Below are 19,507 nucleotides of genomic sequence, written 5' to 3' on the forward strand. Positions count from 1 at the left end.
TTGATAATACAGCTCTGGAAAAAATTAAGAAACCACTGTACTGAACCCCATTGAAAACCTCATAGTTATTCCACCAAGTATTGATTTCCGGACTCTTTCAGAGTTAAAACATTAGTATTATTTCTAAATGAATATGAACTTGTTTTCTTTGCATTATTTGCGGTCTGAATGCACTGCATCTTTTTCATTATTTTGACCATTTTCTAGAAATAAAGGGTACATTTTTGCTTGGAATTTCACAGACATGTTGTCAGTAGTTCAAAGAATAAAAGAACAATGTTCATTTTACTCAAACATATATCTATAAAAAGTAAAATCAGAGAACTGATCATTTTACAGTGGTCTCAACATGCTGTTACCTTACACAGGTGGAAAGCCCTGTGCTTTTCTTTTGCACTTAGTTAATGATCATATTATTTGTAAATATAGCTCATTCACTGAAATGTTTGCTATTTTAAATTAAATTATGATGATATACCACAGACGGCATAGAACATGTATGACAGCCACAGTCTGTGCTGGACTCGTTTACACGGTGAACAAAAAGTCTTTTGTATAGCAAAGTGCAAAGCCATGATCTGGTAATGAAATTGTGTTCTACTTGTTTTGGATTGCCTAGCCACGATTATCAGAGGTCCGCTGCTTCAGATTCCTCTCTTACCTCTTTAAAAACAGCCAGGAGCAAGAGGACGCTGCACCTTGTGGTGTAGCTACAAATAGTACAAAGCTACGGTTGAACTACTTCACTTACCGGTCTTTCAGGAAGAACTGTATATCTGACACAGAAGCTGACAAGCTTCAAATATTTAAACACGAGGACAGTCTTTGTTGTGACTTACTGTAAAGACTCATTTACATTCTCACCAAAATATTCATGTTAGACAGGTTGTGATTTTTCATTCTTACCCTTTCACATAACCCTAATTGTTCCAATTAGATGAACAAAAAATAAACCTCGATTTTTTTCAGCCACTGTCTAAACTCCATTAATCTGAAAGCCAGGTGTTATTTTACATCTCCATTCTTTCACGAGATAAAAGATAGTTTAGAGAAAGTTTTTATTTATGATTTATGTATTTGTTTTATTATGAAAAAGCTTTAAAGATAGAAGATACAGAAAAATACATTGCAGATAGACTTACAAACAACATCATTAGTAAATATCCATCAGTGTAAACAAAACAAAAAAAACAAGCAGACTCCTGAATCGTCTACAGTCGGTTGAGTTGGTCTGTGCTCCTGTTGTAAATGGGGTTTTTGTATTCACACGCTGAGGAGGGGTGGAAAAAGTGGGAGAGCAGATCAATGCACGCAATCATTTCATCGCTAACATGATCCACAGACGAAGTCAGCACTCACAGTCTTTGGGTTTCCTCCTGCCCATCCCTGCTGTGCAACCAGACAAATACAAAAAAACAAACAGATGAGCTAACATGTTCCGCATTGTGTTTTCACACAATACGGAATTGTAATTATATAGATGATCAAATAAGATGTTATTAGAAACCCTGGGTACCTCTGTTATTCTCTGCTTGTGCTGCCATGGCTTGCTGCTTACGGATCTCTCCCTGGTTCGCTGTGAAGGAAAACAGATAAGTAACTCACCCAACAGAAGCAAAAGGAGAAAATATGATTACACATTTTAGCATTACCATAAAAATGGCGATTTATACTGGCTTGTCGTAACCTGCTGAAGAGCTCTGAAGAGAGAGGAGACATTTACTCCATCGCAGATTAATTCAGAGGTCATCAATGCTATAAAAAGTGACAATAATAAAGCACCTAAATGAAATCTCTGCTTTGTCCTCTGACTTTCCTCTCTTTGAAACCTGAACTCTTCCAGATTTGGATAAATTCCAATCCCACTCTGACCAGGCTGATTCCCAACCTGGTGCTGCGCAGCTCCTGGTTGGTCACTTGAATTTCTGGATGGGTTTAAGTACTGGTCATCATTTTCTGTTGTTTATGATAAACAAAAGGAAAACATTGTCACCTAGTTGTTCAGGTTGTAGGTGCAGAGGCTTTCTCAGCAATATGGCTAAATATATAAAACAGAAACTGAATAAAGAAAGAAGGAAATACGTGTGAACTCACCATAAACAAGATTATTGTCAAGATTATTGACTCCTGGTAAGGGAAGCACACAGATGTAGTGAGGCTTGTGCTTTCTCAGTATTTTCACAACATACTTACACTGCCATTTCTATTTAGATGCTGTTCAAATGACTAGATAGATAATGTAATGTCACTATGTGTTTGTGTTCAGTGTTACCTGCTGGAAGTCCGTTTACGCTGCCTTCCTGTGGTGGAGCACTGGGACCTGCAGTAACATATCATATCACAGAGGAATTTATATTATTAGAAGATAAACATAATATTTTAAAACGTCAGAAACTGGGAAAAGATACCCATTCTGTCCCTCTCCTTTCATTCCAATTAAAAAAAATAAATTTTATTTATTTTTTCTATTTATATTCTCAACTATTTGGGTGTTATAAATCTGGTAAGATCATCATCCACTGTAATTACAAGAAAGCTTAAGATAATCAATAAGCTCCTTATTGCCTATTTGTGGCTTCTTATTTAGACTGATAAAATAATATTTTTGTCTAAGAGAAAACAGCAACATTTTACAATCTTTTTTCAAATTAGCTATACTATGAATGAGCAGCTTTGGATATATCTATCGATGCTTGAAATGTGTACACAAATATCATGACTCCCACAACTGATAACTGAAAAATGTACAAGATAAGATACATCACAGAGCTTCTGCAATTTGTCACTCCAAACAAATTACAACATTCTTATGCTATGAACATTACTTTTTGCCTGATGTGAAAAATATGTTCTCAATTGATTCCATTTTATTGAAGAAATACAAAGTTTTTCTATTACATCCTTTAGTAGGAGTTATGAACTTTGCGGCTCCGATTAGAAAACTGTTTACCATTTTGCCTTCTCTAGCTTGCAGAAGAAAATTATCCTGTGCAACAAACTCGTGAAATGGGAGGAACAAATTGTCAAGTGTAAAGTACGTCTAGCTCACAAAATAATAATTATTACTATTTAGTTGTTTTTTTTTAATGAAATAATTATTTTTTTCTTTTGTAAAAATAGACTGTGAATGACCGTAGTACCTTGTCTTTGATGTATAAACAGAAAGTTAATGTATTATTTTACATTAACTGTGTTCTATTTCTTATGGTGTGGAAAACATTTCAGCTTTAATTTTTTGTCCAGTTCAGCATGAAATTCGGACCGCCCTATGCCAGCAGACTTCCTTGATGGATGAAAATACTTGTGATTTATGTGAATTGTACGTCCTTAATATTTATTTGCTTTACTAATTGGTTTAATATTTCTTGCTATTGTAGTCATATATTAATTCAAAACAAAAAGTCCATAAAATTAATATTGAAGAAAATCTGAATGATTTTGATTTTTAACTTCATGTGTTTTAAAACTTCAAAACACCAAGCAGAACCTTCAAATTTCTTTTGGGATTAAACTTTTTGTGATCTTACCACATACATACCTGCAGTTCCACTGACTGTAACGATCACATCTTCAGGCCTACTTTTGTTGGAAAGGCCTGAAAAAGAAAAAAAAGTAATGTAAAGAGATGTGCTAAATATCCAACATTTGTTTCCTATTCTAAAAAATGAATTTACAGTAACGTTAGTTATTTGGGTTGTCAAAATAATTTATTCAATAACTATATGTACTTCAACCAGGGGCGCAACTACATATTAGTCAGGTGGATGCAAAAACATAAATCGGCGCCACCCCTCTTCCCCCCTCGAGACGACGAGACATGAAAGGTAAAACTCGCTACATTTACCTCGCTATGTGCGCGAGGTGAAGGAGCGTAAGGACGTGCTGAAGTCTATGAGAATACATCATCAACGCGCTGCCCCCTCCATACGGGGTTTGGACTACTACAACTCTTGTGCAGCATCCCTATGCGTTGCATGCGCTGCATGCCCACTTTTTGCGCCACTGACTTCAACATTAATACAAACTGACCCATTCACATTTGCCCAAATAGTCACACTTCTTTCAGCTGTAACCACTAAAATTCTCTCAAGCTGCAGCAAGTCTTACACTTAGGGAACAAACATTGTCATGTTGTTAATATTTTTTCTTTCTACAAGAACAAACCTTGTGCCTTCAGAAATGTTACTGAAAATGGTATAGAGAAAATTTCTTGTACCACAATCAAGTTTGAAGTTTTATTATTGTGATAAACTATCACATTCATAGAGTAACAAGGAGGGGAATACTCACAAATGCATTTCAAATAGCAAAAGTAGCCGAAAAGGCTGAGGAGGATCAAGGCAGCTGCACCAGCACAGATGAAGATCAGAAGATACAGGTTACCTGCACAACAAGACGTGGTTTTATAAAGATGGGTTCACAGGAAACAATAGCTCATTCAGTTGGCCTCTGTTTTGTGCTTAGCCTTTGAGGTCTGCAACCATAGAAAGGAAGATAATGTGAGTCTCTGCAGAGGCTGTATTGACAAAACTAAGAAACTGGAGGGCTATATTTTTCTTACAAGCAACTCCACTCGAAAACAATTAGTCCCCTGCAGTACAACTCCAGATCTAAGGTTTCCAGCAAAACGATGATAATAGAATAGCTTTTCTCAAAGACCTGGTTAGAAAAGGCTTTGACTAGGTCAGATTTGGGTTTTAGAAAATGAACACGTCCGTGCGTGGAAAGATGGACCATTTTTCCTTCTCTTATGTGAGACGGCCGATATAATGGCAATCATGTGAAAGGAGATGAACAAAAAAGAGCCAAGTATTGCAGGGACTTCAAAGAATTGCTCATGTCAATAGACAGAAAGATAAATACATTAATAAACATAAGCCTAAAATACCTTTCCCCTGCTCAATTAAACAATTTTAAAAGGAAATTTAGAAATGAAAAGGCCAGAATATTTTTGATTCTTAAACCTCCAGTTCTTAGATATTGGTTTGATGTCATTACAGTTGTGAAACCTATTAAAAACCTATTAAATTAAAATTGTGTAAATGTGTTTATATCAAATAAAAGTCAAGGCTGAAATGAAACAGCATACCTTTTTCACCTTTTTCTTTGGACAACTTCACTTCAAAGCATTCATTGCTCTGCTCGCAGTAGTAAGAACCCATATCAGAGTTCTGGAGCTCATCAATGGTGATAGAGTAATTCCTCTTTGAAGCCTGGATGGGAAAGGTTTTCACTCGCCCAGATCTGGGATCCAGGTATTGAATGCGTCCCTTAGATGAGAGACGAACCAGGTCCACATTTTGTCCATCTTCCTTAGCCTGAGTCCAGTTGACCCAGTCGAAGTCATTTGATGAAAAGTTGCAGGGCAAGACCACAGAAGAGCCAAGTGGAGATCTGATTTCTTGAGTTTTACAACTTCCTTCATGTGAATGAGAATGAAGGACAGTTTCATAAAAAAATGCAAAGAAATATATAATAAACTTATAAGTAAATCCCAACGTAGACTTAATAACTGATGTGTTTAACAAGACTCTGGGTAAATGTAATTTTGTCTGCAAGTGAGTGGCAGTAGTTTGAATTATTTTTTCACCAAGATCTTTTTTCTTTAAAGGACACTCAGAGCATTCATGTGGGGTAGCAGTTTTCTTCATCACATCACAAGATTCCAGTAAATTACAACCTGAGCTCAAGAAGTATATCTTGTCATCTTAGAAACAGGAGGCCTGCTCAAATATTAGTCTCAATTTGTCATATATTTCTCAATAAAGAGGCTTGTTTTTTTTGTTTTTTTTTTACATGAAAAGTATCTTTGAAAATAAACATTTTCATTAAGCCCAAATTTCTGTATTGTTTCTTTTATTGTTCTGCTTTGATATTCTAATAATAAATCATAAATCAAATTTCATAATTCAGGAAAATGTGTTAATGCATAATTTTTTAACCAAAAGTGTATGTAATGGTTTCTTCATAGATATGAAATGGAAGTAAGATGAGACAAAAATGCAGTGCTTGGGTGCAGAAAGCGGTTTTCCAAATGACAGAGGTGAGAACTGTGCTATCTCTATCTGGACCCATCAGAACACATATCTTTTTTTTATTTTTCTCACACACTTTAAGCTTAATCTTTACTGTTCAAACTTAGTTTTTTTTCTGTTTTCATGTATTTACTTCTTGAGACAGATGTGTAGTTTGACTTTTCTTTAGATTACTGATATTAAAAACATCTTTTTGTTTTACTATGAAAAACATTCCTGTGGTGACGATCAGTGTAGATTTTTTTTTCAATAGTCATTCCACCAAATATTTTTAGTTACTTTTTTGTTGATCCATGAAGATTTGCTGCTTAAAAATTGTGTCCCACATCTGTCCTTTTAGGTTTTATCAATGCATTAGGTAATTCTAATCAACCAGGTTATCTTAGTTTGGGCAGTCGTCTTTCCTCCCACATCTTACTTCCATCTGCCTCAAGAAATAAATACATGAAAACAGAAAAAAACTGTTTTCATGTTTTCATGTATTTATAATCAGGTTATCGTAGTTTGGGCAGTCGTCTTTCCTCCTACTCCCCCACAGAAGCCCTTCTCTCAGGACTAAGTAAACATTTTGATTATTATTATTTATTTTTTTTAATTCAAATAAGCAACTCTCTGCATTTGGAGATAAATAGTCATTTTCCTTTGTTTGTTAGAATAGATTAAAGATTATCAGTTCACTCAAACAATAACTTAAATGTTGAGAATCTTGTTTAATAAAAAACTTTACTGCAAGGTATTTTCGAGAACTGCTTACTTGAATAGACGGTAGTAAATAAAAATAAACTTCAGTACTTTTCCACTGCTCAAATAAAAGATTCACTAATGTAGAAAAGAAACATATTTGATGCCAGAATAGATTTAAGGTACAAGAGAAACAGCATACCTGTCAACTTCACTTCAATGCATTCATTGCTCTGCTTGCAGTAGTAAGAACCTATATCAGATTTCTGGAGCTCATCAATGATGATAGAGTATTTCCTCTCTGAAGCCTGGATGGGAAAGGTTTTCACTCGCCCAGATCTGGGGTCCAGGTAAAGAATGTGTCCCTTTGAGGAGAGACGAACCAGGTTCACATTTTGTCTGTCTTCTTGAGTCCATTCCACCCAGCTGGAGTCATCTGATGAAAAATTGCAGGGCAAGACCACAGAAGATCCAAGTAGGCCGCTGACTTTATGCTTCTTACAGACTCCTTCACCTGAATGAATTGCAACAGTTTCATGAAAAACAGATCTAAGGAGATAAATAATAAACTAATGTATAGATCAAAATATATATTTAATGATTTATATGTTTAACAAGTTTGGTTAATTGAGCATTATTAATCTATATAATGTTTCATTTGGTGAATGTAGTTACCGGAATAAATTAACTTTTCTATACAATTTTAATTTACTGACCATGACTGTATGTAACCTATGTCAGGGGTGTCAAACTCATTTTATTTTGGGTCATATCAAGATCATAAATGAGGAACAGTAAAGTAATAAAGGAACAGTTGTGCCAGAATCTACTGATAAAACCCAAATGTTCAAACATTAATCAATAGCCGTCTGAGTACTTATTATAATTAAATAATGTTGAACATATTTTTACATTGATGTAATTTGATAGTTTACAAATAAAAACTGACTGGATTTGACTGATTAGAAAATAAAAATAAGCACACAACTGTTCATTTGAAAGTTCTTTTCATGTGGCCCACTAGAGCCTTGAGGGCCACATAAAAAGCTACGGCAGGCCGGCCGCCGGGCCGTGAGTTTGACACATGTGACTGAGACTTTATCTGCTACATCAACCCAGAGGAGACCATGACACCACGGGCTTGAACACTGAAAACCAATCAGAATCTGAACCGCACTGGCTGCATCACCCCGGAAAAAAGTAAATCTGAACAGATGTTTACTGGTTTTTCCACTTTGCCACTTGCCACTTTTGGTGTTTTTTTTTTATTTTTTATTTGACTTTTTCAAAGTCTGTTACACGCTGTTTCATACTGACCACATGTCAGCGTAACCATCCTGGCAAAGTTTTCTTTTTTTTTTTTCTTTTTTTTTTATGTCCGATTTCTGATTGGGTCAGAACTTGGGATGGGGATTGTTTATAAGCTGTTTTTCAAAAACAAGGAAAAGAAAATGTTAAGTGTTTGAATTGTGTTGACTGTACTTTTATACCACTTATATCTGTTGAGCCTGATATGCCAAACTACATCTCCAAATTCGTAAGTAAACACTTTTTAAAACATTATATTTTACATATACAGTTAACCAACATGTGAGATTCTGATTCAAATTCAAAAATACTCTATTGATCCCAGGGGCAAAGTAAATATTGTTATAACTCAGATTAATAAATATTCTTCAACGAGTTATTGTAGTTAGTGATGGGTGTTAGCAGGAATAATCTCTTGTATTTTAATGTGATTGTAGCTCCATTATGGAATATTCTTTAAGCAGTTTCTTTAAGTGTATGAAATGACTTCTTCATGAAATGGAAATAGAATGAGAGAAAACTGCAGTGCGTGGGTGCAGAATGTGGTTTCCGACCGACAGAGGTGAAAACTGTCCTGGTGCTATCTGGACCCATCAGGACACACTCTTTTTTTCTTTCTTCCACTCTTTAAATCTTTATTGTTCAAACTGATTTTTTCTTTATTTCTTAAAGTAGCTGTTTCACTTGACTTGTCTTTATTAAAAACACTTTTCCTTTTGCTATTCAAAACCGTACTTTGATAACAATCAATGTAGATGTCCTTTTATAGCCAGATATTTTTAGTTCCTTTTTTGTTCACCACCTCTATTTTCTATTTCCAAAACCATTTCCTCCTTAAAAATGGTGGTATGCACACCCATCCTTTTAGGCAGTTTTTAATCAGTCAGGTCAGAGTAATTTTGACAGCCTTCGTACCCCCCACTCTCCGTCAGAAACTCTTTTTAATGTTTGAGTGAAAAATTTTGATTTGATTATTTAAAGAGCACTAAGCGACTCTCTGCATTTGGCAATAAATACTAATTTTCTTCTTTCTTGTTAAAATAACTCAGAGATTATCAATTCTCTGACACTAAAACCTAAATGATGAAGTGTTGAAAACTTTTTTAGGCATTATCACCGAACAGTGGAAACCCCCACACTCATCTAGTGTTAAATTGAACAATTTCCTGTAACACTGGTGATTTCAATGTGATGCAAAAGGTCTTTCAATTGAAAGTACCAATTCGTTAGCTCAGATAAATCCAAGAGTATATAATTCTCAACCAAGCAAGAACTCAGGTTAGCTATTCAAACATAGTACTGGACATAGTGCTGTCTGCGGATATGTGAGTTATTTCAGGGAAAACTTGAAAGTCAATAAAAGTGTGATTACTATAAATAGATCATCTATTTTAACACTGCTCAACATTGTTCACAGTTTAATTTTAAAATAAGACTTACCATTTGAAGAGACACTTAGAACCCAGAGGGCAAAAAAGGGAATCCACTTGTCTGCTTTCATTGTCACCAGTCACACAATGTTTAGCAGCAGCAAGACGAGGCTGCTTTAATTTCTCCGTGCATCATGGGACAAAACCACAAGACCACTACGGCTCGGCTGCATCACTTTAGTCACCTACATACTTCTGCAGGGTTTCACTTTGTACAGCAGTCAACAGAACACCACAACTTTAACTTTTTCAAACTTGATGGTGATCACGTTCAGCTTTAAACTTTATACGGTTTACTGTTTAAACCAAGGAGGTAGTGCAGAAAGGACATAACGTGACAAAAGCTCCCTCCACATCCTGTTGAAACTTGCTGACATTTACTGAGCGAGGGACCTCCAAATAAGAGAGAGAGGTGCGATTTTTAGCCACCTTTCCTGTCCTTTTATGCCTCACTGTCAGTTTATATGAACAACAATTGCTCCTATGCAACACTTGGGTAGTCAGATAAAAAAAACAACAAAAAAAACATTTTAAACACACATTCCTGAAAAGTCTAAAAGTTAAATATGACATCTCTTTTTCCACTGCTGCGTCCTCTTGTCTCACCTTGGCAGAGTTGTGGTTATTTGTGTCAAAACAAACCAGAAGTTTCCTCTGATGCATTGAGAGCCCTGGGTATGTGCAGACACCTCACAGCCATTGCTCAATTTGAGTGGGCAAAATTCCTCAGAGAAATGTTGTTTTAAAATATGTGCACAAAACTGTCAAATAATTATTTTAGTTTCATATAATTCAGCATATTGTTCCTCAATTTGTTTTAGTAGTGAGAGTTTCCAAGTAATGAAGTCTTTGAAGACTTTTAAAACGACACGTAGATTTTTTTTGTTTTGTTCTGTTATGTCATAAACCAAAAGAAAGTTAGAGGAACTTTTTTGTTTTGTTTTGTGGCTGATTTAAAGAATGAATTATACTATGTGTCCCCACCAGGGTTTTTTAAAATGTCCATAATTCTCAAGCTGAAAGTTGGAAAAACAACCAAGGTCTTCTCACTGGGAAAGTCAGGGACATTTTTGACCAATCGATATGCCTTGCAAAAACAACTTAAAATTATTTAAAGGGAAAAACAGTCAAACAAACTCACACATCGACACTATTTATTTGACTGTCCTGCAACATATTTCTCAAATTAATCACACTGTACCTGAGAATCTATTAAGAAATGCATTATTTACTTAGTCACTGTTATTACTCTGGTCACTGAAGACATTAATCAGCTAATCTTACAGGATGTTGAAGTGAACTACACTGAAAAATGGTTGGGTTTGGTTGGATGTCATTCAAAGATGATGCAAAGCTCCATCATCTAACCTCATAGATGATGGAGCTTTGCAGGACAGCTGCCAGCACTGTGTTGGTTCACCATTGTCCATTACATGCAAGTTAATTTGCTTCAACCTTTCAAATGAGCAATATTGCAGTGCACTGGTATACATAAACCACAGGCTGAGAACTATGATGTTATGATCTTGGGGTGTTATTTCCTGTTTTTTTTTTCATTCTTGAGGAAACAGCTCTCCTTATTGGTTGGTTTCTGACTGATTAGCAGATACATCTACAATAATCATCTCATCTTCAGGAGGTTGTATAAGGTCAGGCATCCTCCAGCCCCATTATATATTTGGTTGTGGTCATCAAGAGAGTCCTTGAGATCAGTTCCTGCATGTTGTCTACTTGTGACTCACCGTTAGTATCTCTGCTTCTGCCTTCAGATGGTTTGGATTCCCCCAAGACCTCAGAGCTCAGATAGTAACATCCCCTGCTCTTCACCTGAAAACAACCTCTTACAATAATTTGTACCGTCGGAGCTACGCTTATAATCTCTTTATTTGAGTCAACCTGCTGTCTGAGTTACACCTGGAAATTTTGCACACGCCCACAATAATGGAGGGCAAAAAGACTATTATTTTCCTTCCCGTCCACATCCATGCAGCCACTGCATAACAATTCTGTTAACAAAATGAAACAAATTAATAAAATTGGTATTATTAATTTAGTGCAGTCCACAACAATCGGGAAAATGACACTGAAAAAAATTTAAAAAACCTCCAAACCACTAGTATTCTTTTTTTTTTTTTTTTGTCTTGCTCTGTGTTGGCTATGCTACAAACAGACTTGGTGACATGGCAACTGACTGACAACAATACCACTAATGTATCAGCATTACATGCAGAAACATGAAACCAATTCCAAAACAAAACATTCAGACCATTACAGTTTTCAATGATACTGCTCAGAGGTTATTGATAAGTGATCATCTCACCTGGATTTCTAGTTATTCTGGTGTTGATAATTAGTGGCGAAGCACTGTATCCCCTTTTCTTTAACATATTTAGTGCATTTACAACTTGACAGGTAAACTTGATAAAGTAAAAAAAATGCCTAAACAATTTCTGATGCAGAAAGTTTGAAAGACTACTGACAAACTCCTTTTGTATCTGATCTGTACATATGAAATGGTACCAAACATTCAGTTAACTTGCTCTTGTTTGTTTTTACGCAAGGTAACCCAAATACCCATGTTTGTACTATTTGTATATAGTAGGCCTGCATAGTTGTTAGCAATTTCTTTGGCTTCCTACTTTCTTTCTTGTAAACATTCTACCTATTCTAAGCTCAAATCTTACAGAAACACCATGGATGTTGTCACTGAAGTTGAAAAACAAACACTGACAGTTCTTAAAGAAAATACATTTCATTTTAATTCAATTTCTGGATGCAATGAAAATGTAAAGATGTATCTCTTTACATTTTTACATAATGCATATTTTCAAGAAGACAGATGATGCAAATAAACATAATCTTTAAACTCTGTATTTGTATTAAATGCACTTTACCTGTTGCAACATGTGGATGTAAGACCACACTACAAAATATTACATCAAAAATGAATCCTAGAGGTGAAGCGAGGAGCCATCAAACAAAAATACTCCAACCAAATCCAGAGCAGCAGCCTTCATTTTTAAGATAGACTCCTGGCAGGATAATTTTGTTTAGTTAACAGTAATGTGTGGGATTTTTCAAGAATCCATTGTAAATTAACATAAACATTTTTACATTGCCTCATGATAGGTTTTTTTTTTTTTACCACATGTCAGAGCTTAATTCTGTTAAGGTTTCTTAGTTTGGAAAGCTAGAATAATTGGAGAGGATGGAGCTAACAATAAGAAGAGGACTGCAGCCATGAAGACAAGAGACAAGAGAAGAGGCTCATTTGATCTCAAATTACCCATTACATCTCTGCTGATGGATCGGCAGTCCTGTCCTGTGTGAAGTTGTTACAGGACCCTGAAAAATAATAGAAAAGTATATATAATGGCTAATCCATAACATCAAACACCAGCAAACCCTAACTTGTTATTCTTGTAAACTTTTAATTTTGAGAGTGGCAGACCGGTACTCACGTTTTATGAAGTAGACAACAGCACTCAGAAACAGGAGAACAGCCAAGTAAATAAAGAAGTATCTCAATAGTGAAACGTCTGCATATTTAATAAAAAAAAATTTTATTGGACAAAGTGGCTTATTTCATGTTTTTAGCTTTTTCAAGGTGTATAAGCATTGCTGCATACATCTGAACTGACTAATGTTTTGAATAGGTAAAAAAACCTGAAAGACAAAAATAACACTTTCTTTCTTCACATAACTCCACTTCAAAATTGATATTCTTCATTTTGCCAGATCAGAGTATTTTAGATCACTAATGACGATGGAGTCTGAGGCCTGGTTTGGAAAGGCTTTCATTGGACTCCAGGAATTGTACATGCCCAAAATGATAGATGAACCAGGTCCACTTCAGTCAGGTGAGCCCATGTCACTCACTTAAGGTCATTTGATAAAAAGTAACAATGTAGGAGCACAGAAGAAACAATAATAGACCATAGATTTTTCACAAAAGTCCTCATCATACAATTCTTTTTGTGACTACTAACCCAAACAGGAAAATAAAAACTAGAAATATTTTAAAACTAAACTAAAACTTGCCATTCTTTTCAAACAACTTCTAGATTATTTTAAGCTATGTTAATAATTATTTAGGAGATTTGTTGTGTTGGTTAACTTTCGATGTGAAAAGCTACAATTATCCAATTCTGATGCCATATATTGGAAAAGTTTGTCTTGTCATAAAAATGTTAAGACTGAACTTAAAAATACTTAATTATGAGGATGTAATATAGGAAAAAATAATAATTTTTAAATTACTGACACTGAACTTTCAATCAGTGTCCTACACAACATTTTAAATGTACTCTAAATATTTCTTTGGCAGAAGAACACAAACACTTTATTTCAAACTTGAAAATGCATAGAAGCTAAAATTATTTTCTAAGCAATTTTAACCATTGTTTCAATATTTATTAGTTTCTCTTTCAAAGCAATGTTCACTCTATTTTTGGTCTTTGTTTTACAGTAACAAAAGGAAGAGGATGAAAGCAGCATACCTTTTTCACCTTTGTCTTCGGACAACTTCACTTCAAAGCATTCATTGCTCTGCTCGCAGTAGTAAGAACCTATATCAGATTTCTGGAGCTCATCAATGGTGATAGAGTATTTTCTCTTTGAAGCCTGGATGGGAAAGGTTTTCACTCGCCCAGATCTGGGGTCCAGGTAAAGAATGCGTCCCTTAGATGAGAGATGAACCAGGTCCACATTTTGTCCATCTTCCTTAGCCTGAGTCCAGTTGACCCAGTCGAAGTCATTTGATGAAAAGTTGCAGGGCAAGACCACAGAAGAGCCAAGTGGAGATCTGATTTCTTGAGTTTTACAACTTCCTTCATGTGAATGAGAATGAAGGACAGTATGATTAAAAAAAATGCCATAAATAATAAACCTATGTGTAAATAAAAACGTAGACTTAATAACTGGTGGGTTTAACAAGACTTTGGGTAAATGTAATTTTTCTGCAAGTGAGTGGCAGTAGTTTGAATTATTTTTTCACCAAGATCTTTTTTCTTTAAAGGACACTCAGAGCATTCATGTGGGGTAGCAGTTTTCTTCATCACAGCACAAGACTCCAGCAAATTACAACCTGAGCTCAAGAAGTATATCTTGTCATCTTAGAAACAGGAGGCCTGCTCAAATATCAGTCTCAATTTGTCAAATTTAAAAAAAAAAAAAATGTATGTATGTGTGTGTGTGTGTATGTGTGTGTGTGTGTGTGTAGGTGTGTGTGTAGGTGTGTGTGTGTGTGTGTGTGTGTGTGTGTATGTTTGTCTCACTAAAGAGGCTTGTTTTTTTACATGAAAAGTATCTTTTAAAACAAATACTTTCATTAAGCCCAAATTTCTGTATTGTGTTTTTTATTGTTCTACTCTAATATTCTAATAATAAATCATAAATTCAGCTCCATAATTCAGGAAAATGTGTTAATACACAATTTTTTAACCAAGAGTGTATGTAATGGTTTCTTCATAGATATGAAATGGAAGTAAGATGAGAGAAAACTGCAGTGCTTGGGTGCAGAAAGTGGTTTTCCAAATGACAGAGGTGAGAACTGTGCTATCTCTATCTGGACCCATCAGAACACATATCTTTTTTTTATTTTTCTCACACACTTTAAGCTTACTGTTCAAAAAACAGAGTTTTTTTTCTGTTTTCATGTATTTACTTTTTGAGGCAGATGTGTAGCTTGACTTGTCTTTAGATTACTGATATTAAAAACATCTTTTTGTTTTACTATTGAAAAGATATCTGTGGTGACGATCAATATAGATTTTCTTTTTCAATAGTCATTCCACCAAATATTTTTAGTTAATTTTGTCTTGATCCATGAAGATTTGCTGCTTAAAAATTGTGTCCCACATCTGTCCTTTTAGGTTTTAACAATGCATTAGGTAATTCTAATCAATCAGGTTATCGTAGTTTGGGCAGTCGTCTTTCCTCCCACATCTTACTTCCATCTGCCTCAAGAAATAAATACATGAAAACAGAAAAAAACTGTTTTCATGTTTTCATGTATTTATAATCAGGTTATCGTAGTTTGGGCAGTCGTCTTTCCTCCCACTCCCCCACAGAAGCACTTTTCTCAAGACAGAGTAAAAAAAATTGATTTAGTTGTTTAAAAACTACTAAGCTACTCTGCATTTGGAGATAAATAGTCATTTTCCTTTGTTTGTTAGAATAGATTAAAGATTATCAGTTCACTGAAACAATAACTTAAATGTTGAGAATCTTGTTTAATAAAAAACTTTGCTGCAAGGTATTTTTGAGAACTGCTTACTTGAATAGACGGTAGTAAATAAAAATAAGCTTCAGTATTTTTTCCACTGCTCAAATAAGATTCACTAATGTAGAAAAGAAAAATATTTGATGCCAGAATAGATTTAAGGTACAAGAGAAACAGCATACCTGACAACTTCACTTCAATGCATTCATTGCTCTGCTTGCAGTAGTAAGAACCTATATCAGATTTCTGGAGCTCGTCAATGATGATAGAGTATTTCCTCTGTGAAGCCTGGATGGGAAACGTTTTCACTCGCCCAGATCTGGGGTCCAGGTAAAGAATGCGTCCCTTTGAGGAGAGACGAACCAGGTTCACATTTTGTCTATCTTCTTGAGTCCATTCCACCCAGCTGGAGTCATCTGATGAAAAATTGCAGGGCAAGACCACAGAAGATCCAAGTAGAGCGCTGACTTTATGCTTCTTACAGACTCGTTCACCTGAATGAATTGCAACAGTTTCATAAAAAAAAACCCCAAAGAAATAAATAATAATAAACTCATGAATTTTAGAAGTGTACATCCTAGAGACCGCTTGCTCCATGTGAGCAGCCTGCTCAAATGTCAGTTTCAGTTTGTCAAATAAACTCATATTTCAGTGATTCTTGAGAATAGGGACAAAACAGGTCCTATGGATAAAGCATGAAATTTGAATAAAATATACACAAAATATATTTTTTTCAAATATCTAACTAAACTAACCTGGGTCATGTGAGCACAACAATGTATATTTTTCTTTTTTGCTGAATATTTTTTTATTTTAAACATTGTAGTCGGTGGATGATGCCTGTAAAAGCCCTTGTCCAGGAGCAGAACTCAACACATTCTTATAGTTTAAAACAATTAAAGAAATACTAAAATTATATATTATGACAATTAAGTATAAGTAGTCATATAAATAATTATAAAAGTATCGATAAATTGAATTAAAAATAATTTTTAGATATTTTCCAACTCCGTTGAAATATGTCCTTAGTTTTTGTCAACACCGTCAGAAATGAAAAGAATGTAAAAAAATCCGGCATTATTGGGGGGCACCAGAACTTCTGAGGACCCCATGACGTTGTCTTTTCTCTTCCTTTGCTAGGAGGGCTAGTTAGCTCCGGTTAGCTTAAGTTATTCTTTAGTTTTTTCTTCTGTTTTATTCCTAAGTTGTTTGTCACAACCATGATGTGTCAACTCCATAACTGACAATTTACAAAACTTTGATGAAATTTTGCGAAATAAAAGCTTAATTTTGGTATAATGTAAAGATTTCATGGACCTGACGAGCTACAATATGGCCTCCTTCAGAATAACATCATATAAATTGAGGTAGTTTGGCATTTCGTCAACTCCGTCAGATGTCAACTCCGTCAGAGTTTTTCTGACTCTTTCAGTGAAATTGTTGTCAAATCTCACTTAATTGTGCAACTAATTCATTTTAATGTATTTTACATGAATTGCATTACTTCACATGTACCAAGTTTTTCATTTTACTCACTAATTTGTCACCACCTTCAGTTCTGTGTCAACTCCGTCATGCACTGTCAACTCCATCAGATGGACTTTTTCTTGTTTTTTGTTTTAAATAATATTTATTTTATTTCTTGAGAAGCATTTGTCTGTAAATTGAGTAAAAATATCACTAATGGGGTATTTTAAAAATCATTTTAGATTTATTTTTGTCAGATGGTGATGACAAAGTTTTGGGTCAGGTCGATTAAAAATGTAATTTTTTTTTAAAAATTCGCAACTGGGAGCCTGTACCTTAGCATCTTCATATTTTCTAAACATTATTTGTCATATTTGCATACATAAGGTTGAGAAATAATTTAAAAAAAATATGGAAAAATTAAAACCCATTTTGTCCCTATTCTCAAGAATCACTGATTTAATAAATTACAATATGTGTTTACAGATATCCTTAATAAATTGTCCACCTAAATGGGAGGAAAATAAGGAAGGTTCCCATTAATTTGCACTGTCTGTCCTTAACACTGTTTTTGAATTGGGTTAGAAATTAATGATTTTTAAATTAAGTGAAGATTATTTATATTTTATATTCTTTTAAACAGAGTGTTACCCCAACCTAAGGCACAGTAATGCATTGTGAATGTAAACTATAAAGTTCAATAATTGTAAGGTAGAGGTATGTGAAGAGGCTGTGAGCAGTAAATATTTTAAGTGGAACTAAGACTGCACGGTGACAAACATTCAAAGTCTCCAGGTTTGAATGTCACGTTTTTGGTATTCATGAGAATCCAAAACATAAACAGGTAAAAGGCCCATGCATGATGGTTGGGATTGTGGTTTTTGCTGGTATGTTTCTTTAGGTTTCTGTGTTTTTCTGTAGTTCTGCTCCCTGTGAGTCTCTGTGACTTCCTGTCTCTCCCCCTTAATTGTTTCCCAGGTGTGTCTTGTTTCAGTGATTATTCTCTATATATTTAAGTCCACCTGTTGTCTCTGTGTCTTGTTGGGTCCTGGTCATTTATCAGACTTCATGTTGTTTGTCTCAGTTGTCACAGCTGAACAGTTTGTCCTGTGTCAGCTGCAGCTCTCGTCTCAGTCTTTATTCAGTTGCTACCAGTGCTGATGTTTCCGCTCTGCCGTGCTGCCTGTTACTTGGACTGTGTGAGCTGGTATTTTCATTCTTAAAATTCATCTTTTATCAACATCCTGGGTCCTGCCTGTGTTCTCCCTCACCTCACCCACACCACTTCATGACAATGATGGTGTTAGGATTCAATGGAAGAAGTTTCTTATCAGTGATGTCTCCAGCAAAAGCACAGTCATGTCTCTGCTGACGTTTAATGTTTTAAGAAGACTGATAGCCATGCAATATAATACAGTATAAGAGAAATATATTATTTGACATTTATTGCAAATACTTTTACATATTAATTTTAAGAAATGTTTGGTAATTAATCAGAGCTCAATATAACAACATCAAAAACATTGGGAACATTTGTCATATTGTGCTTACGAGCATATTTAAAACAAAATGTTTTAAAATGTTGAACATACATATGGCAATTTTAACAAATACATTTTAGCTTAAGAAATGACTTACTTGAAACAGATGTAATCCACAGGGTTAAGAGAATAATCCACTTGTCTGAATACATTCTCAGTATCTTCATGAATGTGAGATATATGAAACACGGCAGGGCTGCTTATATTCTCAAATACAAACCACAAGACTACCACAGTTGGTTCACGCTTAATTCACGGAAATACCTTCACTGACTTTCACATGTAGTCTAAAGCTTTTAAGAGAACGTCATGATAATGATACATATTGGATTTGTCTTTGTTAATCTTTTACACAAGAGTAGTGAAAAAGATTTTCAATTAATCAGTAAAGTACATCAGCCATGAACTATCAATGTGTAAGTTGCCAGCATTCCAAATTTATGCTTATTTTAAGCATAAATTTGAGTGATATGAAAAAATGCTAGTTTTGGAGCATGTAAAAGTCACAAGGAGTCAAAATAATCGTGGACTTTTCACTTTCATCATCATATAAGTTTGGTTTTAGATCATGTATTTCTATCATTCTTTGCAAATTTGTTGTTATTGCTTTATGAAGTTGCAGGTGCTTCCTCTGGTATTTGCATTGCAGCAGTTTTGGGGTATGTCACACTTCAGAGTTGTAAACAGTTCAGCCTAGTTTCTCCATGGGTAGACTTAAAATGTTAAAAAATGAAAGTCCTGAGATTAAAGTTTGAAGAATTTTAAGTTCAGTTTGGTTCTTTTGCCTGTTTGTGGTATCGTTTCAGTGTGTTTCTAGATCAA

General features: G+C 34.8%; 1 protein-coding gene across 1 annotated transcript; it reads right to left on the reverse strand.

Annotated features, from left to right (window-relative positions):
- Nucleotides 1-1,055: 1,055 nt before the first annotated feature.
- LOC106932098 (polymeric immunoglobulin receptor) lies at nt 1,056-18,857 on the reverse strand. The gene is made up of 14 exons (XM_088011809.1): nt 18,783-18,857; nt 15,860-16,171; nt 13,963-14,283; nt 6,919-7,230; nt 5,090-5,419; nt 4,291-4,383; nt 3,539-3,595; nt 2,273-2,320; nt 2,095-2,127; nt 1,783-1,956; nt 1,653-1,700; nt 1,517-1,576; nt 1,360-1,389; nt 1,056-1,270 (listed from the first exon to the last, which is right to left on the reverse strand). Exons 1-14 carry the CDS (start codon nt 18,850-18,852, stop codon nt 1,212-1,214), a joined length of 1,947 nt encoding a protein of 648 aa, XP_087867935.1. The 5' UTR covers nt 18,853-18,857; the 3' UTR covers nt 1,056-1,211.
- Nucleotides 18,858-19,507: the final 650 nt, after the last annotated feature.

Source organism: Poecilia mexicana, unplaced genomic scaffold (assembly GCF_051168715.1).
Source record: "Poecilia mexicana isolate PSO_F unplaced genomic scaffold, ASM5116871v1 scaffold_13, whole genome shotgun sequence".
In the NCBI taxonomy this organism is placed as follows: Eukaryota; Metazoa; Chordata; class Actinopteri; order Cyprinodontiformes; family Poeciliidae; genus Poecilia; species Poecilia mexicana.